Source organism: Tursiops truncatus, chromosome 7, assembly GCF_011762595.2.
Source record: "Tursiops truncatus isolate mTurTru1 chromosome 7, mTurTru1.mat.Y, whole genome shotgun sequence".
NCBI classification, from domain to species: domain Eukaryota; kingdom Metazoa; phylum Chordata; class Mammalia; order Artiodactyla; family Delphinidae; genus Tursiops; species Tursiops truncatus.
This window is the reverse complement of record NC_047040.1, coordinates 33346054-33372140: the sequence shown is the minus strand read 5'-3', so window position 1 is coordinate 33372140 and position 26087 is coordinate 33346054. Positions and strand designations below refer to the sequence as shown.

General features: G+C 44.9%; 1 protein-coding gene across 1 annotated transcript in view; it reads left to right on the top strand.

Annotated features, from left to right (window-relative positions):
- KIAA2012 (KIAA2012 ortholog) overlaps nt 1–26087 on the top strand; it is a 110652-nt gene that overhangs the window by 10825 nt on the left and 73740 nt on the right. The window contains 10 exon segments of the mRNA XM_019938874.2: nt 3190–3349; nt 5408–5493; nt 5495–5564; nt 9344–9486; nt 10677–10860; nt 11465–11607; nt 14141–14309; nt 17631–17780; nt 21204–21374; nt 23763–23873. Of these exon segments, the coding sequence (XP_019794433.2) occupies nt 3190–3349; nt 5408–5493; nt 5495–5564; nt 9344–9486; nt 10677–10860; nt 11465–11607; nt 14141–14309; nt 17631–17780; nt 21204–21374; nt 23763–23873 (1387 nt within the window).

Here is a 26087-nt window from a genome sequence, read left to right as displayed (position 1 = left end):
GAGAAGTCTGGAACCATCGGCAGCCAACCTCCTGCTATCGTTTATTTCCCTGTTCCAGAAACTCCCTTCCTGGCTCCCTTCTGCCTCCTTTTATGTTTTAGAGTAATTTTGGTGGTTAGAGGTTCAGAATAATGTTGGAGAAGGAATAGAAAAATATGGAGAATGTATGCAAGGGCGGTGGGTGCAATAAAATACATTAATTTTTAACGTGTTTCCATTTATAATATAATCTATTTTACTGAAATTTTGATTCCATAAAAAAAGAGAGAAGAAAAAACTATCTGTAATCTTATGCCCAACACCCTAATACTGTTGTTATTAGAATTTTAATGTATTTTCTTCCAGTCTTTCCACCATGATTATACATTTATAAAATAAACTTTAATGGGATTGTAGTTGTACTATACATTCTTTCTAATACCTTGCTTTTTTCCACTTAACTTATTATTCTACATGTTGGAAATGAGTGAATAGATTTAACCCTGAGTGAGCTTTTTGGTAACCTAAGCAGGCCTGCGGCCTCCCACAGTACTTCAGTTAATCCAATGAGATGTGAAATTTATGAACCAACTTCACAGGCATAATTTGAGAAATTACGAACAGGAACCAGAAAACTAGAAAAAAAAACTTAAAGAAGCTGTGGTAGGCAGAATAATGGCCCCCCAAAGATGTCTACAACCTAATTGCTGGAACTTATGAATATACTAGGTTATATGGCAAAGGGAAATTAAGGTTGCAGGTGGAATTAAGATTACTAACCAGATGGCCTTAAAACAAGGCGGTTATCCTGGATTATCAGGGCAGGCCCAGTATAATCGCAGGGATCCTTAAAAGGGGAAGACGGAATCAAAAGAGAGAACCAGAGAGATGGCAGCATGAGAAGGACTCAGCCCAATGTTGCTGGCTTTCAAGATGGAGGAAGGGGTCACAGGCCAAGGAACGCAGGCAGCCTCTAGAAACTGGAAAAAGCAAAGGAACAGATTCTTCCCTAGAGCCTCCAGAAAGCCCTGTAACACCTTGATTTTAGCCCTGTGAGACCCATTTCAAACTTCTGACCTCCGGCACTGTAAAATAACAAATTTGTATCATTTAAAGCCACTAAGGGCACTTCCCTGGTGGCGCAGTGGTTAAGAATCCACCTGCCAATGCAGGGGACATGGGTTCGACCCCAGTTTGGGAAGATCCCACATGCCACGGAGCAACAAAACTCGTGCACCACAACTAATGAGCCTGCACTCTAGAGCCCGCAAGCCACAACTACTGAAGCCTGCGTGCCTGGAGGCTGTGCTCCGCAAAAAAGAGAAGCCACCGCAATGAGAAGCCCGCACACCGCAACAAAGAGTAGCCCCCCCTTGCTGCAACTAGAGAAAGCCCGTGCACAGCAACGAAGACCCAACGCAGCCATAAATAAATAAATAAATAAATGTATTTTTTTAAAAAAATCCACTAAGTGGGGATTTCTCTGGTGGCCCAGTGGTTAGGACTCAGCACTTTCACTCCAGGGGCCCAGGTTCAATCCCTGGTCGGGGAACTAATATTGCGCAAGCCACGCAGCGCGGCCGAAAAAAATAATAATAATAAAAAGCCACTAAGTGTATGGTAATCTGTTAAACAGCAATAAGAAACTAATACAGAGGCCAAGATCAGCTTTCAAACTCAAGGCAAAAATGTATCTAGATGTGCCAAATTCCAGGATAAGGGATTCCCTAATTCTTCTCGGCAACTCCCTGCCACATTGAGCAAGTGGCCGAGCAAAGCTACAGAACCAAGCAGGTGCTTCAGAAGTGCCCCCTACTGAAAACCAAGGGGCTCTTATCCAGATCAGACAGGGCGTCATGCCATCTGCACCAGGGCCACAGCATCTCAGAGGAGGCTTGGTTTTATCACATTTAGAGGGAAGTCATTGGAAGCAAAGATTTACAGGAGGAAATGAAGTTCCAGTTCATCCAGAAAAAGCCTTGGATCTAGTGGCTCCATAGACCAGGGCTTAACACAGTGCCTGGCACGTAGAAGGTGCTCAACAAATTTTTATTGCATGACCAAATGAAAAAATGGAGTGAGTGAAAGAACTTAAGTCATTTTGTGTCCACTGCCCTCCCTACAACTCCCTCTCTCATGTCCTCTGGAAAAAGCCTCAAGATTTATGTGGGGCTGAGTTTTTCATGCTCTTTTTGTACTTGAAGTACTTGCCACATAAACTGTCCAGACATCAAGGACCAGATGATGCTCTGTGCTTGGATTCCAAGCATTCATTTAATTAACAAATTCTGAGACAGTAGAGCCAATTGAATAATAAGCCATGCTTTTTTTTTTAACCTTTAGTCAATTTATATATTAGTTATCAATCTGCCTTATTTGTCACTTTTTCTCCAGAGAAAAAGCAAAGACTCAGATCACAATCAGTTCTTCAGTCAAGAGTGCTGTGATTGATTGGTGATGTCTGCCATGGACAACAGGGATGAGGAGAGATGTCAACACAAGGACCACGTGTTTGCTATTCTTGTGCTTAACTGATTATCCTTAGAGAATTTCTACCTCATTTAAGTGGTTATGATATTAACTTGTCCACCTTAAAGGATTATAATGAGGTGAAAATTATTTGTATAAGATAAAGCCCTAGCCAAGTGTAAGATGTTATTATTCACATTTATTTCCCATGATGTCTTGCATAGTGACTTTGGCAGGTAGATTCCCAGAAACTTCTCCCTGGCTGAAATGAAATGCAGCAGAGCCAGATGTTTTCAAAATGCCATGCTCCTCGTGAACACGGACAGAGTTTGTCTGTCCCATTATTCATATTGCAAACATTGAATGCTGATGCTGATTTGTCGACCTGGTTTTCTTATACGGGGCCACTTTTTAAGATACTAAGATGATTTCCACAGGCTGAACTAAATGATGTGTTTTCTTTTGAGGCTCTTTATCCTTTTCTGGTGTTCTATCTCAAGATGGGATCTGGTATTTCTCATTTCTCCTTCTCCTTCCAACTGCAAATCCACAGGGGCCTTTCAGAGCTTTGCTTGGTGGGTTCTTGGTTTATGTCTGTTGGCCGAGGCATCCGTTTCTGGTGCCTTCCAGCACCTTCCGGGAGTCTCCCGGATTACTGATGAGGATTGTGCTAGCCAGTCTGTATCACTGGGAGGCTCCCAGCTCAGCAGCCATGCTGTTTCCTGACTGGTGTCCCCACAGAGAGAACAGGACAGGGCCTGGCAGCCATACCTCCACTTCCGAAGCCAACCAGAGAGCCAGGGCCTACGGCGGATCCAGCCTGGGTATTCAGCCAGGAGATACCTCCATGGCCTCCTGCGGACGTGGCCCCCTGACACCATGTACAGGCTCCAATGTGCAGGTCAGTGGGGACGTGGGAGGAGGTGCACCTTGAGCCTCCCCGCCTCGCATTCTGGTGTGAGAGTGTGTTTTCCATCAAGGTCTGAAACAGCAGAATTTCAGGTCCAATTCTGTGTTAATTGTGCCGTCGCACCTTTCACCCGTCAGCTTCCCCCACGTGTGCGGAGGGAGTGCAGCCTGAAGTCTTGCCTTCCCTCTACTGCCTCTCAACGGTCTCACGCTCTGCATCCCAAGCAGAAAGTGTATCCCAAGCTTCCCCATGCAGAGACTCCAGATCCTCCAGTGCAATCCCAATCTTTTACAAGGGAAGGAGAAAGAGGCCCAGAGGGGCAAAGTAATTTGTCCAAGGTCATTCAGCCAAAAGCAGAAACCAGAAGCCAGATCCTCCCCACACCCCAGGTGCCACCCTCTTCCCAATATCCCCTACTTCCCCTTCAGAGGGACCTCAGATCCCCCAGGACGTAGAAATGTTAGGCCTCCTCCTCAAAGAAGGTGGCTCTCCAGCACAACCCACCCAGGAGTGAGACGGACACCCTGCTGCTGAACAGAGACCCCAAACACACTCTGTAATGGCTTCAAAATAAAAACAGGCAATGGCTGGGAATTAGAGTTGCCAGATTTAGTGCCTACACACGTGCACATACACACAGAGGCACGCACAAAAAAGTTACACTTGTAATATTTGGTACATATTCCTACTAAAAAAGTATTCATTGTTTATCTGAAATTCAATTTTAACTGGACATCCCATATTTTATTTGGCAAACCTACTGGGGAAGAGAGGGGAGAGCAGTAGGATTTGCCAGTGGCTACTCAGCTAGCTGCCACCTCTTCAGCACCAACGAACAGACGGGACCAGAGGAAAACTGCCTTTCTTCTTGCTTTACAGGTTTACTTCGGGAAAGGAGAGAAAACAGCTCTCTCCCCAGTAAGTGATGACTTGAAGGAAAATGAGAGATGTGGGTTTGTCCAGTAATTGGTTTGCCCCTCACGGTGGACCCACGGTTCCAGGCAGTTCCATTTATCTAACACTTGAGAAAGAGCCTCTTAACCAGAGATATGTTTATTGTTGGGTGGGGCGGAGGGCAGAGCAGGCCACTGCCCCATGGCCCAAGCCCAACGTCTTCAAGGAGGAGAGCCCCTCTTAACATCAAAAAATGTCTCAGACCCTTCTGTGAAAGTCATGTAGCTACAATGTGTGGTTTAAGGAAAGGTCCATGTGTACGTGCGTTCTTGGGCCTCTTGCCATAATTCCTCATCAAAGGCCTTCTTGAGGGTGAGACTCTCAAGCTGGAGGAGCAAAGACAATACTGGGATTTGAGATCATTGGCCTAATGGACTCTGCCACCCCCTTCCTTCACATCTCAGAGCTCACCACCTTTGTGATGCTGGTATGTTCCCATCTTTCCACTCCTATGATAAATCCTCGCCACCCTTCAGGCACACATCTTCTACAAAGGCTTCTCTGACAAATCCAGCAATGTTGAGCTCCTCATTTTCTGGCCTTATATAACACTGACACTTGGGACCACACGCATAGAGCAGAGGACAGCTTTGTCTCTCCAACAGACTATTAGTGCCTTTAAAAAGGACCCATGTCTGGTTTCTCTGTATCCACCCTACTGCCCAGTAGAGAGGTGGGACCATTGATAAGCCCTCAATAAATACTTATAGAATGGATTGAAAATCATGGGGGTTGCAGAAGCAAGCAGGATATATCCAGGAGAAACCTTTAGATTTCCTTCCAAGGCAGGAGGTGCCTTTTAGCCAACCCCAAAGAAGCAGCCATGTTTCTTCCACGAGGGGGACCCAATTCCTGGGAATGGTGGAGCGGAAGAAGTATATATGTGGCACAGGACCAGAGGCACCCAAGACACTAGACAGAGAACCCTCTACGGCTTCTATCTGACTTTTTAATCTCTCACATCTTCTAATTGTCTTCCTTAATGGGCAATGTCCAAAACTAAGACTAATGCAAGTGGGGAACCCTGTAGTTATCACCAAGACGTCTAGACTGGCAACCATTACTTCTACCAATAACTCCTGACCTACTCTTCAGGATACATCAAGGATTCTGTCCTGCTCCAGGAAAGTCAACTTAATGTACCAAAGAATCTCAGGCCACAACAGGATCTTTTAGGTGTACCCCCCCAAATACCATCTCCTGCCTGTCTTCCCTCCATTTTGGATTCAACCAGGAAAATCTTTGGAACAAGGTACATGTTGATTTTATCAAACCAGACCTCAAATACTTGGATTTTTAACAGCTTAAAATGAAGTTTTCCAAAATAACGTCTAGGGATTCTGGGTTTCATTGTCCTCATCTGTAAAATGAGGGAGTTAGTCTAGACCAGCACCATCCAATAGTACCTTCTGCAATGATAGAATGTTTTATACATATATATATTTTTTATACATATACGTGTGTATATATATATATATATATACATGTATTTATATGTATATATACATGCATATATGTATATATGTGTGTGTGTATATATATATATATATGCTGTCCAATTCCAATATAGTAGCTATCAGCCACATGTGGCTATTGAGCTCTTGAAATGTAGGTAGTGTGACTGTGAAAATGAGTTTTTAAATTTTATTTACTCTTAATTAATTTACATCTAAATAGCCACATGTGGCTAGTGGCTACTGTATTGGACAGTGCATATCTAGAGTCTAGATTTTAGACGATTTCTTATGTCTTTTTCACTCTAACACTCTTTAACCTGTGGCTTTGTGGCAATATCATAAGAAAAAATACAGGCTTTGGAGCCAGAAATCTGGCTGTTCTGCAATGGCTGTTCTTTCTCTTACTAGATGTAAGATCTTGAGCCAATCACTCAACCTCTTTGAGCTTGTTTGCTTATCTCTGTAATGGACATAACAAGGCCTACCTCGTTACTGCACAGAAAATTATTGTGAGCTGTCTGTAAGCTGTTCAGTACTATGGAGGTTCTACCTGTCAATATTATTCTTGGGAACTTGAAGCATTAAAAGAGCCAGATTTGCTTTGCCAAGGGAGATGGGGAAAGATGACTGGATAAAGATGACTGGGCAAAGAATAGGGTCTTGACTACTACCAGAGTTTTTGAGAAACGAGAAGGAAAGGACAAGAGCCTAACATAATATAAAGTTAATTTTTCTGAAATGAAAAAGGAATTTTCCAGAAACAATAGTCCAGAAACAAACCAAGCTCTGTACTTGCAAAAGGATCTAGTCAGGATAAGTAGAGAATCTGATCTATCAAGTGGAGTGGAGAACATGGCAGGTTCTCAGAGCCTGGTGCCATAAACATGCCTACCATATACCTCCCTTGAGTCTAGACTCCATTATCAAGGAATTTTGGTCATAACCTTGTCCAGTAGTTCATCTATGGGAAACATGCTGGTCAGGCAATTGTATTTCTCTTTGTAATTATACCCCGGTCTATACATCAGTCTCTATGCACTTTGCTAATGTGGGTCAACATCCCTGAGACCAGGTGATTCTGAGGCACTGATGAGATCAAGTTTCTGGGCCATCCATGTCCTAAGAGTAGTGAACTCACCCAGTATTCCTCCTGTGCTGGAACCTTCTGCCCTTCCCCAGGTGGCACCCCACCTCGCCATTGCCTAATGCCTTCTTGCTTCAAAAATTCTACTGTCTCCAGTTAATATCCTTAGACTTTGATGCCCTGAGATCTAAAAATACTGGACTGTGGACTATAGTACTTCCATGTGAGGGTGGATCAACACTGCACACCTAAGGAATCAAGTGGCTTCCCTAATTGATGCCATATACGGAGGAGCTGTCACAATCAGGCAGAAACAGAGAGGCAATATTAAATAGTGATTAAACACGTGCCCATTGGCACCAGATTCTAAGCCATGTGACCTCTCTGGGCCTCAGTTTCCTTATTTATAAAATGAAGATGACCATACCCACCTATACCTCACAGGATTGGATGTGGGACTTAAACGAGATAATGCAGTATCTGGCTCATAGCAAGTGCTCAGTAAATGTTAGTTATAGACCTCCCTACCTTGTGTTTTTTAAGCATAACTGTAATGCCCAATTGCCCATGATCACAGGGACCAAAAATCAACTTGTAAGGAAGGAAAAATAGCTCAGAGACTATAGCCTGAACCCTGACTGATGGTTTATTTGTTTTAACTTTATCTCCCCTTGGTCTCCCTCTCCTTGCCAGACACTGTATTGGAGAAAGTAACAAAAGTCCTGGCTGCAAATCTCAGATCCCCCAACAATGTGATGTTGGCTAAGTCACTTATGCTTTGTGCATCCTTAGTTTGCTCATCTGTAAAATGGTAGTAGTGGTGTCTGCGTTCCACTCTCTCTGGGTTGTTGTAAAAAACCATAGGAGAAGACACAGGTAAAAAAGCTCTCTAAGAGCTCTAAATTACTACCCCCATGCACACTATTTGGGTAATCTGAACCCATATTTGAGATAGAGAGAGACCAAGTTGTGTGGTCTCCTTTCAACAACTGAAACTTCCAATACCTTGCTTGCAAACCTGTTTCTGTTAAGCATAGATAAATGAGCCAGAGATGATGTTTACTGAGAAGGATCTTGGTTTCCCTCACATAGATTGAGTCATATATTCAATATCACCTGGGATATAGCCAAAGGGAAGAATGCCCCTCTATATCCTCCCGCCCCAGAGCACCCTGCCCCAACTTAGCCAGTCTGCCATATAATACCGTTCAGCAGGTGAGTGGCCATTTGCCAGAGTTTCACTTCCTCTACCCTCAGAAATGCACTCGGCTCCCTGGTGAATCTGACCAGGAAGGATGGCCCTGAAGTCCAGCTTGACCCCAAAGGATCATTCTAGAACACACAGAAAGGTCTTTAGTGCTCCATCCTATATGAAGTTGAGGCTTTCTTGGGAGCAGGCCTAACTTGGCCCTGGGCCACCCCAGATTCAGGGATTCCCTGGGTCACTAAAACCTGAGCAGTCCCCCTGAACCTACGCCTGAGTCTGCATCTGCCCCACCAACACTCTCAGCATCAGCTCAGACCCAAAGTAGCCTTCAGGAGCCAATGGGCAGAGGAAGGGGAGCTGCAGGGAGGGAGCAGTCCCACAGATAAGCACTTGGCTCTTGACCCAATGACACCAAGGATGAGAATGATGTAAGGAATGACAAGGGTTGGGGAGTATGGGGGACAGTGAGGCTGGCTGGGAGCCTCCAGAAGCCCAGCGCTCCAACATACACAGAGCCCCTGAGGGCTTCCAGCGCCTCTGGTTGAAAGACAGCCCCATTGTTCCACGGAGCTGCAAGCAGAGAGTGGAGGTGTTGCTAAAGCGGCTCCAAACAAGGAAAGTTTGCCAGACTGTTTCAGCAATAAATCTACCTTGAGTAAGTGATGAAAATAGCTGCAGGACCCTTTAAACCATCGATGAAAGATTTGTTAACTATGCTGGAGTCATCTGTTGACTCAGATCCTTCCTGAGGGTTACACAGACAGGGTAAGTGCAGATTGCTAAGCAGTGCACTTGCCTGAGTTTTTCTACAAGTAAATGAACAGCAGACATCCCAGGAAATCAAATGCTTCAGACTGAGCATCTCAGTGACAATAGAGCAGGGCTGCAGGTCACCCCACCATCATCACACCTCTGTTATCCCCTAGTCCCTCACAGTTTACAAAGGGGTGTCATATTCATGATCTTATTTGAGCCCCAGACAACTCTGCAAGGAAGCGAGAGCAAGAAATCAGTATCCCCATTTTACAGATGAGGAAACTGAGTCCATGAAACAAAGACTCAACCTTGAGCCTCCTGACTCTTAAAGCAGTTCTGTTCCACTGACCTGGCTGCCACTTCTGTGGAGGCACTAGCAGAAATACAGTAATAAGGAGGGAGGAGGAACAAGGGCCTTGATCGACACTTTTGCTCAGAAAAGCAAGAAGGAAGGCAGTTTGGAAGCAGCTAACAGCATCATACCTATCTCTGGGCTTGTGAAGTTGACACACTGTTCACCTTTGCAGGTCAGCAGGGCCTGGATGAAGGGGAAGCTGGGGTTGGTGGACACATGGACCTGGGCTCTGTAGCCAAGAACCATGGCAGCCAGGGGACTCGCTTGCCACCACTCAGGAAGCAGCCCTGGCAGGAAGATGAAACACAGGCAGAGGTACCATTTCTAATGGGGTCCCCTCTGTCACTATTCTTCTGACTTTAGAGATAATGCTCCCTCCCTTCACCATTTCTTGGGGTCCTCCAGAGAAGAGAAGAGTACTTTGAGCCTACTGACCCCTGTTTCCCAAAGTGTCACCTGTGGAACCCTAGCATTGCCAGATGCTCCATGCAAAAAAAGGGTTTCTTGGCCAAATACATTTGGGAAATGTCCTCCTCCCAGAGAGTCACAGTGCACATCTGACCATGGACCATAGGTAGTTCTATAGGTAAAGTGGCTGGTTTAGCTTTAACTCATGGTTTTCCAATCTTACTTAACCACAGATCCTCCCTACACTCTTCACCCCATCTAGGCAGCTCTAGTCTTCTCTAGAAAAAAGAGCTTTTTGGCCTTAGAGTTGGAAAAGCCTTGTTTTGAGTTCTGCATCTTGCTAGCTGTGGTGACTAACTTAACTAACTTTGAACCTGAATTACCTCTCTTGTAAAATGGAGCTGTTATCATACACACCTCCCAAGGTTGCTATAAGGATTAAATAAGTTAAAATGTAAAAATGCTTTCTAAACTCTAAGGCCCGTGTGTGTGTGTGTGTGTGTGTGTGTGTGTGTGTGTACAAGGCAACAGTGGTTCAGAGAAACGTAGACAACACGAGCTTCTATCTTGAATAAACATGTATGACTTACAAGCAGGTCACACGCCAATGAAACAGGAAAGGGGGAGAAGAGAAGTACCACCTAGTGGGAGAGAAGAGACATTTTATGATGGATAAAGACAATGACACTAGCGTGAATATACTTAATGCAGAACTATACACTTAAAAATGCTTAAAATGATAAATGTTATGTTATGTATATTTTACTACAATAAAAAAAAGTTTGCCAAAAAGAAAAGACAGTGATACTAATGCTTGATTTTTAATTTTTTCATTTTGATTTTTAAATTTTTTGCAAGAAAGCACTATATGTCAGGCATGGTTAAATGTCATTCTCTCTATCACCAATAATAAAATGTTTTATTATAATAAACATCATGAAATATCTTGCCATTATAACCATGTTTTTCTTCCCAGGCTGCTAAGGAGATTTCATCCTTGGAACCACCAGTCTAGCCACAAGGTCTGACTGTTATAGGAACCTGCTCTGTTCCTTTACAAAACCTGTTTTCAGGAATGCGTATCTGTCCTTCCCTAGGACACGTCAAAAGGGAATCACCGTTGCATCCACGCTTCAAAGGAAAGCCACCATGAAAAAACACAGCAAACCTCCAGGAGGGCCCTTGGGCATGCCCGCATCGATCATTCTTGGCTCCTGCGTGACAAATCCCACACGACATTCTATGGACGCGCCTTCCCCAACAGGAAGGCAGATCTCAGCGGTAAGAAGCCCAATATCTTGCTTGTTGATCTCGGTAAACCTGATCCTGCAGAGAGCACCGAGGCAGGCTGAGTGTCACTTCCTCATGCCACTCACCTTAGAAAATAACTGCCAAAGTCCAGCTGGAGGTAGGAATGAGACCAGTCCTCAACCGCACACATTCCGCAGTCAGACTGCCTGCGCTCAAATTACCCCCACTTACTAACGGTGACCTTGGGCAAGTTATTTAATCTTACTGAGGCTCCGTTTCCTCATCTGTAGAATGGGAATAATAATAATACCTCCATAAGGCTATTATGGGGATTCAGTTAATGCATATAAAATACTTTGCATGATTCTTGTCCTATAGTTAACACTTAATACATAGTAACTACTATGATGATCGTTATTATTCTCCCTATCACCTGACTCAACCAACAAGAACCCAACCCAGATAATGAGATTAGGGCTTCCTGAAGCTACCTCAGCCAAAGCCATGGCCGTCTGAGTGCCTCGGCGCTCTCTGTCTCTCTTCCCATTAACCCAAAAGTGATAAAAGTTGAAAGTCAACTGTCCATCCCCACCCCGGCAACTAATAAGTTCTTGTTCCCATCCTGTTTCTACAGACAAACAAGGGAATATGAAACTCCACCAGGGCAGAAGCAGCCACTTGTTCCAGGAGCCTCCTGCTGAAAGATGTCTTTTCCCTCCTGTAGCATCTGCCACGGGCTCAGAAAAAAACACATCTGGAGAAGCGAGGAGGAAAAAGGTTGTGTGTGTGTGTGTGTGTGTGTGTGTGTGTGTGTGTGTGTTTTAAGCATGCGCGCGCTTAAAAGATTAATCTCAATCTAGGAATGAGGTGACTCAAAGGGATGTCTCAGAGAACAGGCCTTACTTGCTTCTGAGCTCACTGGGTGGAGCTGGACTAAAGCTGTAGTAATTTACTAAATGTTGAAAATAGTGAAGTACAGGAAATTTCAGCTGCCCCCGATTAAAGCGTTATGGTGTTAACCAAACTTTCTGGTGCCAACAGAATCCCTTTTCCTGTTAAGGGGCTGAGGTTTATCTGTAAGCGTGTAAGGACAGAATTTGGGTTTGTAAGCAGCTGACCCACTTCAACCTCAAAATGCTGGAACCCAGAAATGGTTTTGCTTAATTTGAGGGTCTGTCATCTTTGAAACTGTAGGATAAATTTTGCAGGTTTATCAACCCCCTTCAGAAGTCAGGTACACCTTCCTTAAAGACGTCCTTCGCCGTCTCTGGCCTGGTCCTGCCTTGAAATTCTGTGTGGGTCTTCAGTTTGGTTGGGAGGCACCCGTGCTGAGTGGGAATGAGCAGGGACGCTGGAATGTTCTGCCCGTGGCAGCTGTGTTACTTGAGCCAGTGGCTCACCACTCTGAGCTATAGTGACCTCCTCTGTGCACACAGATAATAATGCCAGCCTCACAGGGCTGATGGAAGGATGAAAGGAGATGAAGGATTTATGTGAAAGTATCTTGTGTCCAACTGGAAACAACAGCAGTGTTAGTTCATGGTGGGGATTCGCACCATCTGAAGTGGTCCTGAGGAGCCATGGGCACACCAGGTGGTCCTGGTGCCAGTGAGGGAGGTCGTTTTCAGTCTATTCAGCATTTTCTCAGATTTTTCCATGTCTAAGCTGATCTAAACCTTTCCATTCATACCAGAAGGGCATCTGTCTTCCAGGTTCCTTTGAACCAGGAGTAAACAGCAGGCCTGACCTGCCAGGGTCACTCAGGCCTAAGGAAAGCCCTCAATCTCACACCCAGTTCAGCCCAGAACCGAGCCAGGCTCAGAGGACAGGAGTCCCTTCCCTCAACCCATGTATATGATTTAGCAGAGGAAAGCAATATTTTCCACTATATTAAAACTCTGTAAATTTTTAATTACAATAGAGAAATTAAGGCTTGGCTTATCAGCCATACCTCACACAAACCATTTGAGTTTCCACATAGATTTCCCAATGCAAACCTTGTCAAACAAAATACACAAGGTCAGTATTCAGAAGAGGGCAGTTGGTGGGCAGCCGGCACCTGGACAGTGGAGGTCTCCAGGGACATAAATACACTATGTGCATGTGTTGGGTTAATCATTTTCTTAACGTCTCATAATTATACATATTACCCTGAGTATATTTGGGTGAATTTCCTTCCTCATTCAACTCTAAACACGTTAGGATACTTGTGTGTGTTTCGGATCTTTTTTCTTTTTGAACACTAAAAAAGTGAGAGACGTTTTTATTCTTCCTCCTGTGAAACTGAAGTCCCTGAAACCCAGCACACGTATACATTTCATAGAACCAAGTTCATATGTTAAAAGCTGCAAACTAAAAGGAGAAATTTTCAGCAACTTCTGAATAATTGGAAACAGGAGACTAAGTACTACCCATAGCTCCTTTCTCTCTCTCTCTCTCTCTCTCTCTCTCTCTCTCTCACTCTCTCCCCATATACATATACACTTACACCACACACACACATGTGTTTTGGGGTTTTTTGGACATAAAAAAACTGGGTTACAGTTGTGGCTGATCCTGACACACAGTGATTTTTTTTCTAGCTATGTTCCTATTACAGACGTGTGGAGACAGCTAGGTATTCTGCTAGTGGCAAGATTAGGTATTAAACCCTAATGAAAGAAGAGTCTTCTCTCAAAGAAATATCATAGAAAAAAGCCTAGTTCCAAACACTGTTGTAGCGACATATAATTAACTCATTTAATCCTCATGGCAATTTATGAGGTGGGAAGTATGATTGCCCCCATTTTACAGAGGAAGAAATTGAAGCTTAGAGAGATGACATGAGGAAAGCAAACACAAATGTGTATTCCTACTTTCTGCCCTTTCTTACCTACAGGTTTGCACAGTCCACAATCTGAGCCACATTTTTTTCTCTTAACGACACAAGCCAAGATTTCTCCTTCTCCGGACATGGAAGTCTCAGCTCTATCATTTTAATCTGGCTCAGTTTCCCGACTGCAAGAGAAAGACTGTATTTCCTCACAAAGGCTCTTGAATTTACCACATTTATACTTCTCAGAGCAATCAGAGGCTAGGTTAATGGGTGCATAACCACGTTCCCATGAAGCAAAGCAGCCCTACTCTAGTGAGTTGACCGGTTTCCAGGTCTGTCAGCTTTATCTCCCAGCCCTGGGTACAGAAGCGACATTACACTCAGCAGCTTCTGATGCTGGAGATTCAGTAAGATACAATGTCATTTATCCCTTGCAGGCAGCAGGATTTAGATACCTGCCAGATGGGGGTGTGTTTGTTTTTACATTTTCTCCAGGCACCAAAGGCTTTGAAATCACCTCCTATCTCAGAGGAATCATCCAGAGTCCTGGACCCCCTGAGAAGTCAACTTAAAGCCAATAAGCCCCCAGCAGAGCTCTTCATCTTCCCCATGAAGATTCATTTCCATACCCAACACCCCCCAAAAGGAAAGGCACGAAGAAGAGGTAGGTCCCTGTGACTCAGTCTCCTGAGGGAACCCGGCAGGCCAGGAAGGATTGGGGTGTGGGTCCCGCTAACGCAGCCCTCTCCTAAATCGTGGCTGACACTCTTCAGGGTCACCCCCTTGAGAGAACTTTTTTTTAAAGAAAGAAAAAGGATAAGTCTACAAGTAGCTCTCTTCTGGTCATACTCAACTCAATTTTTAAGATATTTATTGAGTCCTCGTCAAGCAGAGCATTTTGCTAAACTGTGGAAGAAAATGGAAGTCAGCCATACACATAAATTAAGTCCAATGCACCGTAGATGTTATAAAGGTGCAAGAATTTTCAGGCAGCTTACAACAAATAAATGCAATACATTAAGAAGGACAAATAAAATTGAAATTGAAAAAATAAAACACCTGGTTAAAAAGAGTAGAGAAATAGATGTTATCAGACACCTGGGATGAATTCATTGCTTTTGGTAAGCACTGGATTTAGATGAGTTACCTGGCAGCCAAGATAAAGAGGATATTTGGATCTTTGGACCTTTGCTTTATAAAAGAAAGATAAAAGTTTGTCTGAAGAGCCATTTTCCTGATTTTTTGTAATTTATTTTATTGAGGTATAGTTTATTTACATTGTTGTGTTAATTTCTACTGTACAGCAAAGTGATTCAGTTATACATATATATATATACATTCCTTTTCATATTCTTTTCCATTACGGTTTATCACAGGATACTGACTATAGTTCCCTGTGCTGTATAGTAGAATCTTGTTGTTTAATCTGTATTATCATATAATATACAAACCTGTATATCATAGTTTACACCTGCTCATTCCAAACTCCCCGTCCTTCCTTTCCCCACTGCCCTCCCCCTTGGCAACCGTAAGTCTGTTCTCTATGTCTGTGAGTCTGTTCCATTTTCCTGATTTTGAATTAGGTACCATTATTATGTAATGTTAGATGATTTCTACAATCCTTATCAGGGAAGAGATTTTGAGCTTCTAAGCAAAGTGCTAAGACAGTACAGGTAAGGGAGAGAGCAATTCCAACTGGGACTTAGAAAGGCTTTTTGAAAGAGGCTTCTGAATGACCGCTCAGCTCACCCTGCACCCTGCACAAGGAGAAATTCTTTCTGACCTTCCCAAGCCATTCCACATTCTTGCCCCTGGGACTTTTCTGGGCAAGCCGAGGCAAAAGGCAACTCTCTAAACAGCTGACTCCAATTTTGAAGAAGTCCTAGTTCTGAGCTTTCTAGAAACTTCAGCAAAAACGGCCACTGATTTCTCAGTTTTTGCTCTATGGCTGTTTGGAATTCTCACTATGAAGAAGAATGTCTGTTAATCTTAAAAGACCAGTCAATGGAAGGGGTCATAAGGGAACTTTCTGAAGTGATGAAAATTTTCGAAATCTTGGTTGGTTGCATGGATATATACATTTGTCAAAACTCATTGAACTGTACACTTAAGATCTGCACATTTCAGTCCGTAGATTTTAACTTTCAGAAAAAAATTACTTAGCTCTTTAAAAAAAAAACACATAGTATTACAGTATTTTTAAATGTAGGTTTTTCTTATTATTCAGGTATGATGAGGCCAATAGAGATCAGGAGACAACTGCCAGTGAAAAGATAGTCTGTTACAGTTCGCAAGAGGAGAGAGCATGCCACGCCCCTCGAGGCCACATGGAGAAGAACCAGGGTCAGCTAGGAAGCAGAAGGGCTGGCTGAGTGGGGGGGGGGGGGGGGGGGGGGGGGCGTGTGGGATGGGCAAGAGTCTTTATTGCATTTTTGGCAGGAAGGAATGGGCGAGGCAGGGCAACCAGGCTAAGCCGGTTTGGGATTGGCTAGTTTGAAAAGTTTGGGCAGGCTCTGTGCATCAGGGCTGTCCCTGGTTGTCTGGTACCTGGCCCTGGGGTCATTAAGGCAGGGGGATAGTGGCCTGGAAGTGTTAAGGAGGTCATGGCTGGGGAGGGGGGGAGGGGCTCTAGACTTATTGGTTTCCATATGAAATGTGCACTTGCAGGTGGTCCTTTACAGTCTCTAGGAACTGGCGAGCCCTGGGAGGGACAGCCTCCCCAGGGTGAGTAAGGTCCCAGATGTCAAAACACTAGAATAAAAAGATATGCTTACTGATTCACTTTGCTGTACACCTGAAACTAACACAACATTGTAAATCAACTATACTCCAATTAAAAAAAAAAAGACATGCTTAATATACACAAAGACAGGCCTATTTGCAGGATTTGGTTAAATCCTGATTATCTCCCATGATGACCCTGGAAGGAAGGTCACCAGGCCATCATGGACCAGATTCTTAAACCTATTAGATCCATTGAGCTTGCCAACACACTGACAAATGAAAAATAGGAATAAAATATACAGAAAGTGAATCCATTGAGTTCTTCCTTCTTTTGTATGTCAGTGAAGACTCTTTCAGTAACAGGTGTTAGAAGCCTAACTCAAACTCTCGCAAGCAAAAAAAGAAATGTATTCACTCATGTAATTGGATAGTGCAAGGACCAGCCAACTCCAGGCTCAGCTGGATCCAGGCCTCAGAAAATGTCCTCTGGGCACTATTTGTCTGAGTCTCTCAGCTCTGTTAGCCTTTCCTCTCAAGCACGTTGTCCCCATGTGGTGGTAAAGATGGCCTCCTGCAATTCCATGACAACTTGTTAACCCTGGTAGAAAGAATATGCCTCTTGGACTTCCCTGGTGGCGCAGTGGTTAAGAATCCACCTGCCAGTGCAGGGGACACAGGTTCGAGTCCTGGTCTGGGAAGATCCCACATGCCGCGGAGCAACCAAGCCCGTGTGCCACAACTACTGAGCCGGCGCTCTAGAGCCCACTAGCCACAACTACTGAGCCCATGCACCACAACTACTGAAGCCCCCGCACCTAGAGCCCGTGCTCCACAACAAGAGAAGCCATGGTAATAAGAAGCCCATGCACCGCAAGGAAAGTAGCCCCCACTCACTGCAACTAGAGAAAGCCTGTGCTCAGCAACAAAGACCCAACACAGCCAAAAATAAATAAATGAATAAATAAATTTATTTTTAAAAAGAGAGGATAATGCCTCTTAAAAGCTCTTGCAAAAAGTACCAAAATTGCCTGTGATTGGCCAGGCTTGGGCTATGTGCCCACCCCGGACCCAGTCACGGTGGCTAAAGCAATGAGGTGCTCTCGTTAGCCAGGCTTCAGTCACTTGCCCATCCCTGGAGTCAGGGAACGGACCACCCAAACCACATGGTCTGAGTGAGAGAAAGATGGGTCCCAAAAAAGAAGAGAGAGCTGGCAAAAACCACAGATGTCTACTACAACTTGGCTTTCTCTTTGTCTCCTAGGTGCTCCTGTTTCTGAGTCAGCACCAGAAACAGAAGAAGAGTCCAGGCCTTTATGGAGGCCTCCCCTGAAGCAGGTGCCCCTGAAAAGGCCAAGGGAATTAACAGTACATCTCCCAGTAGACACAGGGAGGGACACACTCTTGCCTCAAGGTAGCTATTCCTTCCCTCCAGCAATCCACAGGGATCTCAATCCGAAGGAGAGCCAGGCAAGACACATCAGGGTCCTCAGCCATAAAAAGGAGGCTAGAGGGACTTCCCTGGTGAAGCAGTGGTTAAGAATACGCCTCCCAATGCAGGGGACACGAGTTCGAGCCCTGATCTAGGAAGATCCCACATGCTGCGAAGCAACTAAGCCCGTGCACCACAACTACTGAGCCTGTGCAGTACAGCCCGCGAGCCACAACTGTGGAGCCCGCGCTCCTAGAGCCCGTGCTCTGCAACAAGAGAAGCCACTGCAATGAGAAGCCCACGCACCACAACTCATCACAACTAGCTCAGCAACGAAGACCCAACGCAGCCAAAAATAAATAAATAAATAAATAAATTATTTTAATAAAAGAGGCTAGAAGGGAGGCCACTCCTCCCCGGCCACTTGAAGATGGCTTCTGCTCAGGCAGCAGCTGCCTTAACCAAAGTGCTGCAGTGAAACCAACTTCCTGTCTAGCTCACAAGTTACTTACTCACTAAATCAAACCCCCTACTAATATTTCCTGGTTGCAGATGTAAAACAGCACCAAACTTACTACGTATTTGCTGCACGCTCTATAGTTTCTCCCATGTTTTTAACCAATGGAATTTCATTTCTAATCTATTTGGGACTATTCATGAGAAGTTCATAATATCAACAAAAGGTATCACTCCAGTTTTTCAAAACATCTGAAATTATACATATGAGTGCATCAAAGTGTATATTTTTATGTGTTGATAGGTTGGAAACAATGGGCCATATTTAGAAAGCTCTATATTTTCACAAAACTGAAGCTCCTTCCCCAAGGGCAAGATGACGGTATCACAAATGCTAGGTGATCTCTGAGTGGTGGTAATCAGAAGAAGTAGAAGGATGAACGTTCATATTTAAGGAGTTCTTCCTCAGTGACAGGCACTGGCCTCAGGTTTTAACACATCTTATCTCATTTACTTCTCACAACAGTCCTACCCTCATTTCACAGATCAGAAATCTGAAGCCCTGGGAGATGAGTGACTTGTTTGAGGTCACACAGTTATAAGTAGCCTCGCTGGGCTTGGAGCTGAGGCCTTTCAGTGTCAGAATCTGTGCTCTTATTCATTATACTGCACGGCCTCTCAGAATAAAAAAAAAAAAAAGAACCCAGGTCAGGATGTTCTTGAGACATTTCCATTTTGAGAACGTCCTTTGATTATTGAGGCAGGGGCTTGTTTACCATATCTCTTAAGTGAGAGTTAATCATCCTACAGACTTCGAAGTTTTTTAAAAAAAAAAAAAATCCACATATGGGGACTTCCCCGGTGGTCCATTGGTTAAGAATCCGCCTTCCAATGCAGGGGCCGCGGGTTAGATCCCTGGTCAGGGGACTAAGACCCCACATGCCGCGGCGCAACTAAGCCTGCGCGCTCTAAAGCCCGCGTGGCACAACTAGAGAGAAGCCCATGTCTCAATGAAGATCCCGCGTGCTGCAACTAAGACCCGATGCAACCAAATAAATAAATAAATAATAATTTTTTTTTTAAATCCTCATATGGCAAGGGTCACTCTGCGTGCAGACAGGTAAGAAAGCAGCTTTGCCCCTGTGCACCACAACGTCAGGGGCACCGCCTGAGCCACCAGGAGGGATGGGCAACACCAGAGAATTTCATCTTTGGTGCTGCTCACCTCACACTGTCCTCTACTTGTTTTGAGCTGCCATGTCCACTGCGGACCCAGTATCTAGAGCCTGTCCATCCTCTGCTACCCTGCCAGGAGGAAGCTGGGCTAAGAAGTCCCTGGTAGCTTGGTTAGTTCGGTGTGTGACTCAACTGGGTAGTAGATGCATTAAAAAAAAAAAAAAAAAAGGTCTAAAGAGGCAAGATTTTCATGGCAATCTTTCTCACACAGGGGTCCCTGGAGCAAGGGTGTTTAGAACTAGTAAGTGGGACTCTCATCGCCCCAGAGGTTGCACAGACCCATTTACGTGCTTAGCTCTGGATTGTTTCACTTCTCATATCATAAAAATGAAGCCAGATTTTTTATACGCACATACACACATACATATTTTATTTTATTGCTGAACCATCCGAGACTAAACTGCAGACTTTGTACATTTCATCCCTTATCAGCACGTATCTCCCAAGAGCAAGGATATTCTCCTTGTAACCACAGTACAATTATCACATTCAAGAAAATTAACATTGATGTAATACTCTTTTCTAATATATAGTCCACATTCAAATTTCTCTAATTACACCAGTAATATTCCTTACAGTTGTTTTTTTTTCCCCCAATCAATCCAGGATTCCACTCAGAATCATACATTGTATTTAACTGTCACATCTCTTTAGAATCTTTTCATCTAGAACACTTCCCCAGTCTCATTTTTCATGACACTGACATTTTTGAAGAATTTAGGCTAGTTGCTTTACAGAATTATCCTCAATTTAGGTTTGTTTCCTCATGATTAGATTCAGATCAAACATTTGTGGCAAGAATGGCATGTTGGTGATGTGTGCTTCTCCGTGCATTACATCAAGGGACACAAAATATCCCTTTATATTAATTCCCTTTGTTATAAGTTGTTCCATCATAAGTGATGTTAGATTTCATTATTTGGTTAAAGAGATGTCTTTCTCCATTGTTAAGACACCTCTTCCCTTTGTAAATAAGTAGCTTGTGATACTTGGAGACTGTGTGTGAAGGCAGCCATTAAACACAAACACCGAGAGTGTGTTGAACATGAAATAAAGACCACTCTCTCTGAGATTAAGACAAGGTCCCAATCACTTTTAGATTACCCTCTAAAAATTAGGTTTTGCCCTCCCTAGAGCAGCTCCTAGAGCAGAGCCTGTTCTGGGAAAGAGTGAGAGAAAGAACAAAGATGGAGGTCAAGACGTACTTTGTGTTTATCATCCATCCTGTTACCCTCTAACTACCATCTAGAAGGGGCTACTTTGTACTTTATGACCTGGAGGAGCCATGAGATCACTGGTTCTGCTTAGAAAAATTGCTTTGTGGTTGGAACTCTGTAGCCAATAGTCCCATGAGCTTTAACGCTGGGGTCTCCCCAGTTAGGGAAGGACCTTGCAGCCTCCCTAATCTATCTCCTATCTCAGGAGCCCATCAATAGGATGAGGATAACAACAACCACTGTTCAGTTCCTCCCAGTTCTTGGAGGTTCCCCAACAGTAGGGCTGCTATTCTAGCCAAGATAATCCCACCTTGGCTGTGGGAGATACCCGGCCTCTGCTCCTTAGCAGGGCTGGAAAAGAGAGACAAACTTGAGAATGAGGGAATCAGTGATCCTAGACACTAGGAGCCACAGCAACAGAATTAGAAAAGAGGTTCCTTCACTTTCTGACTGATCCAAATTCTCACTCGTACTTTTTCTCCTTTTGCTTTTGAAGAGGATGATGCTGCACCCCAGGCTGGCACTCCACCACTGTCCCTGACGGAAGGAAGAAAAGGCCCAGAGAGCCAGAGGGGCCTGGACAGCCCCAGGACATCAGGCCACAGCAGCCCCATGGGCCCCCACCACGTGAGACGGGCCGGCGGGGCACTCCCAGCAGCAGGACAAGGTAATCGCTCCCGGGGTGCACAGATGTACCCTCTTGGCTTGTCTGTGGCTCTGGGCTCATTTCAATCATCTTCCAGGGCCACACATAAGCTGTCTGAAAGCCACCCCATGGAAAAAAGGAAATCAGCAGTGTTTCCAATGCTGTCAGTGGGATTAACGGTCACCATGCATATTCCTCAAGAGTCAGTATATGTTTTAAGCGTTTTCTGCACCAACAGGCACTGCCAAGCTGTTCTGTGCTTTCCTCGCTCCCAGCAGCAGCGTATGATGACACAGCTCCCTGCGCTCATCAGGGAGACTCGCTACTGGGTTTACCAGGCATTCTCAACACCGAGCCATAACGCTGCACGGGGCAAGGGAGCCTGGGGACGCTGCCAACAGGAAGAGTCCCCGGGGAGGAGTCACCCTCCGGCCCAGGGCAGAGCCTGAGGCCTGTGCACAGAGAGAAAAGGACTCTGGATTTCTACTGAAGGATGAGGCAGGCAGGGCCACACCCTCTATGACTTAGCCCCACTCAGAGCTCTTATCCTTAAGAGCCAACAGTCCAGGAGGAAACTAAGACAGTGCAATAACAGCTTCCATGGGGGCTTTGATCTAAACGCAGCACATAAAGCAAAAGTTGCTTAGGGTCCAAATTACCCCTGAAAATCCCTTAGGAAGGGGCCATGCTGGAGACCAACAAACCATTTTCTAGAAAGTGCAGCCCAATCAGCTGTTCCTCCCTCATCGGATGATGGGTGGCTTTCTCTGATTGAGCACCAGATGAAGGAGCTGGTGTGTGTTTGGGTGCCAGACAATGTGAACAAAGTATCTCTGTTAACAGCAGAATCACACTCAAGGCCTAGAGAAGCTCACACTCGAGAGGAATGTGGCAACTGAGAGCTACCAAGAAGACAACAGATACCACAGCTTTCATCCCATCCCAGGCTCGCTCAGAGACAGATGCCTCACTATTTAAATCCTGCTCGCTTGCACTCCCCCTGCCTCGACCCAAGCATTTATTTATATTTGAAGCCTTGTAAGCATAAATTCAATACATGGATCAATAATTTCATATGTGCTTGCAGCTCCTCTGTTTAAGGCTGGAATGGTCAAAGTCAAATTCTCTCTCTCTCTCTCTCCCTCCAAAGAAACTTACAAACTATTTCCAAATGGAACCTTTCTCTTACAACCTCCTCCCTTTTATATTTGCATGGCAATGATGTTCTCTTAATTTTGAGCTAATGAACTGAACTTTAGGTACAGTAGCATCACCACCAAGGGTATTCCTAGGAGGTTGCATTGCCCAGAACAAATCACACCAAACACACACACACACACACACACACCCCGAATTAGACACCCTTACAAAAGGAGAACCTGATTAGAATGAATGCCAGGGCTGTGACTATGACGAGTGCAGCCTGAAGCCTCAAGTGTGTAGGCTGAGTGTGTGTAAATGAATGTGTGTATGGGGGCACACGTGTGTCTTAGGGTATGTGTGTGCTTATATAGCTATGGGAATACATGTGTATACTTGTGTGCTCATGTATGTGTGATTATGCAGGCATGCAGGCCTGCCTGCGAACAAGTACACATGTGTTGCTGTGTGTCCTTCTTCATGTGTGATACATGTGTGTCCTTGCAGGCACACCTGCATATGTGTGCGTGCCTTGTGAGTGTGTATATATGTACGTGTGAGTGCACACCTTGGTGTAAGTATGTGTGAGTGTTTCCGTGTGTGTGTGGTGCCTCTGCGTATATGTGTGTTTACACACTTGTAAGCATCCACTGTGGCTGATTGCCAGCTCTACTCCTCACCTTTTTGCCTTGGAAATGGGGAAGGTAAAGTTATAGAAACACCCTCAATATTTCTAAGCAACTGAGAGAAATAGAGCTTCCTTCTCCTCCTTGGCCTGAGCCCCTTAGAGTCACTAAGCAGTCCCAGCATTTGAACCACAGGGCAGCTGTGCCGCTGAGTACTGCACAAAGGCGTGTGACAGAGCAGGAAGCAGAGGCTGGAACCACCGAGCCCTGAGCCCAGGAGCTGGGCTGCACACACTTGGAGGATGGGGCTCCCTTTCCTTCACACAAGGTGCCCCCTCCAGGTTCACCTTGTCCCTGGAGGGCTGCCTGAAACCAAAGGAGTCCCCCTTTTCTAGACCTTCACAGAAGGCACGTCGTAGGCTGTGGCAGCCCTGCCCTGTTCATCCCACACTGACTCCAGATGATGGGGCGTGAACCCTGGCCCTGCTCTGCCAAATCCCAGGCGTGGGGCTGGCCCTGCACCCTGGCAAGCACCTGAGCACACCGGCATCTGCCCGCTGGGGATTCAGGGAGCACGGTCCAGGTTCAGCCTCCCTCCCCTGCACTGGTGCTAACACTGCCCATGTTTGTGCTTATTTTCAAGAAAAATCCAGAGACCCCACACTGGGACACTTCTTGCTGGGTCCAAATGGAGAAAACAGCTGCCTGTCCCTCCCAAGGCCTACCCAAACCGAGGAGCTTCTGTCGGGTGAAGGTAAGATGATACATCCCAGGTCAGCCTCGCTTTCTTGGGGGAAGATTTTACCTGCAGCTTCCAAAACTCCCCAGCAGCAGAGACATCATTAAAAACAGATGCAAGTCAACCAGTGTCTCCCCTCTCGCTGAACCCAGGGTTGCTTCTGTAACTCAGACACAATAACCCAATGTCTGCATAGCAAGTTTGCTCTTGCTGGAGCATCTGGAGAGAGACGTTCCCATGGAATGGCTCGGAGGAGGCCTAATGTGCCGTGCTGATGTCTTGATGAGGATGATAAAGCCCTCTTGGTATTTGCCCAAACTAAACACTGCCTTTTCTCTTCTTTCCAACCACCCTCCAGAGGTGGAGGTGGCTAATTGGTAATCCAATCAGTTACCCTCGTTATGTGTATTGGTTCATTGCTGCGAATCATCTGGCTCCTGACGGATATCAAGGCAGTTTCCAAAAACCCTTCTGGCATGTTCACTTGTTGGAAAAGGGATGCTGGCTCTGGGCAATAACCATCTTGCAAAGGAAGAAAAAAAAATGAAGTCAGAGGGTGATGAGTGTCAACCACCCAGGAACCATCATGATGCGTATGCATGAGTCGTACAGCCAGCAGGCCTCTTAATGAGGGAGATTAAAATCTGCACTCGTTTGGTGGGTGATGTCATGACTGCCTCAACAAAAAGAACATGGAATCAGAGCCAGGAGATTTGAGTAGCCCTGGCTTGTCCTCTATGTTGTCAGATGACTTTGGGTCAACCCTTCATTGTGTCCAAGGTTCCTCCTCTCCTTCGAAATAAGGGGATCGACTCCACCACCAGCAGCTATGGACTATTGCTGCATTTTATGTGTTGTGTCTGTTGCTGTGGAAGTAGCCATTTAGTACATGGATTTCCAGAAACCAGAATGCATTCGGTTCCAAATCCAGCATTAAAGAACTTCCATCACCACTTGGGCTGTCCCATGATATGAGTATAAAAATAACTTGGTTCTGAACTGGCGGAAGCAGGAGTGAGACAGGTGGAGGCCACTGTCACTGTGACACAGCTGGTACAACAGCTGGAACGCAAACACGGTTCTGTTCACCTGCTACACATTTGTCCACTCTCTTCCAAGAGAAATAGCTCCCCTTTGGGCAAAGCAAAAGCCAAGAAGCAGAAGAGGAAATATTTAAGTTACATGTTTAAGTTTGTTGTCATCTCGTCAGCATCATGTTTCAGTCACTTCGGCATCCTCCGCACTTAGCACAGTTCCTGACACAAACAGAGCAGGATCACAGTAAATGTTCATTGAAAATCTTTCAATAATTTCCACACAAAAGAAAGAGAGAAATGAAATTTATGCTGAATAAATCGAGACTTGCCTGCCATCTTGTCTTAGTCCCATGAACAATGTATTTAATCCTACTTGCCTCTCAAACCTAAAGGCATTCACTGTGAGCTTGTTGAATAAATGAACAAATGAGTCATCCGTCAGTCAATGGCCTCTCTCTAGCCTGTCCTCCATATACAGCTGCTGGACCTCCAGCCTCGACCATGATTGCATAGGGCCCTGGGAGGCAGGCAGAACCTTAACCCACATCTCCCTACAGGCCCAGCTTTCTAAGAGTCTCTGTTAATGGGAAAGCCCTGTTTTGTTTTGCTTTGGGAAGCAGGATACTGAAAAACATTTCCAACTCCTGCAAAGGATTTGCTCCACCCACACCAAATTCTTTGCAGCTGTTTGTTCAAATGTATCTTGATCACCATCCCCACCCTACTCTTCCAGTCTCATCTCCCACTATATTCAGGCCCACCCTTTTCTCATCTGTCTGATGGCCCAAACATTCAGTCTTCCTTCTCTTATCTCCCAGCCTTTGCCCAAGCTGCCCTCAAATATTTAGAATCATTTTAAGTTCCAGGGGAAGGTTCATCTTTTCCGGGATATTTTCCTCAATAAATCCACTTCATCTCACTGAACTGCTACGATGTAGTTTTCATCCATTTCTCTCTCTCAATCCCACTTTTGTGATTACTGTATTTATATGCATCCGTTTGTTGTTTAGCTCCCAAATATATTAGAAGAGTCCTAGAGATCCTCTTATCTTTAAAATATGTCCAAGAAATGCGTGGACAGAATACCCCAGGTGCCATAAAGGAAAGTTTGGGGGGGGGGGGATCATAGTTGTTGTTTTTTAATTTAAAAAAATCTTGGGTTAAAGTGGAAATATGATCTGTCTGATCATTC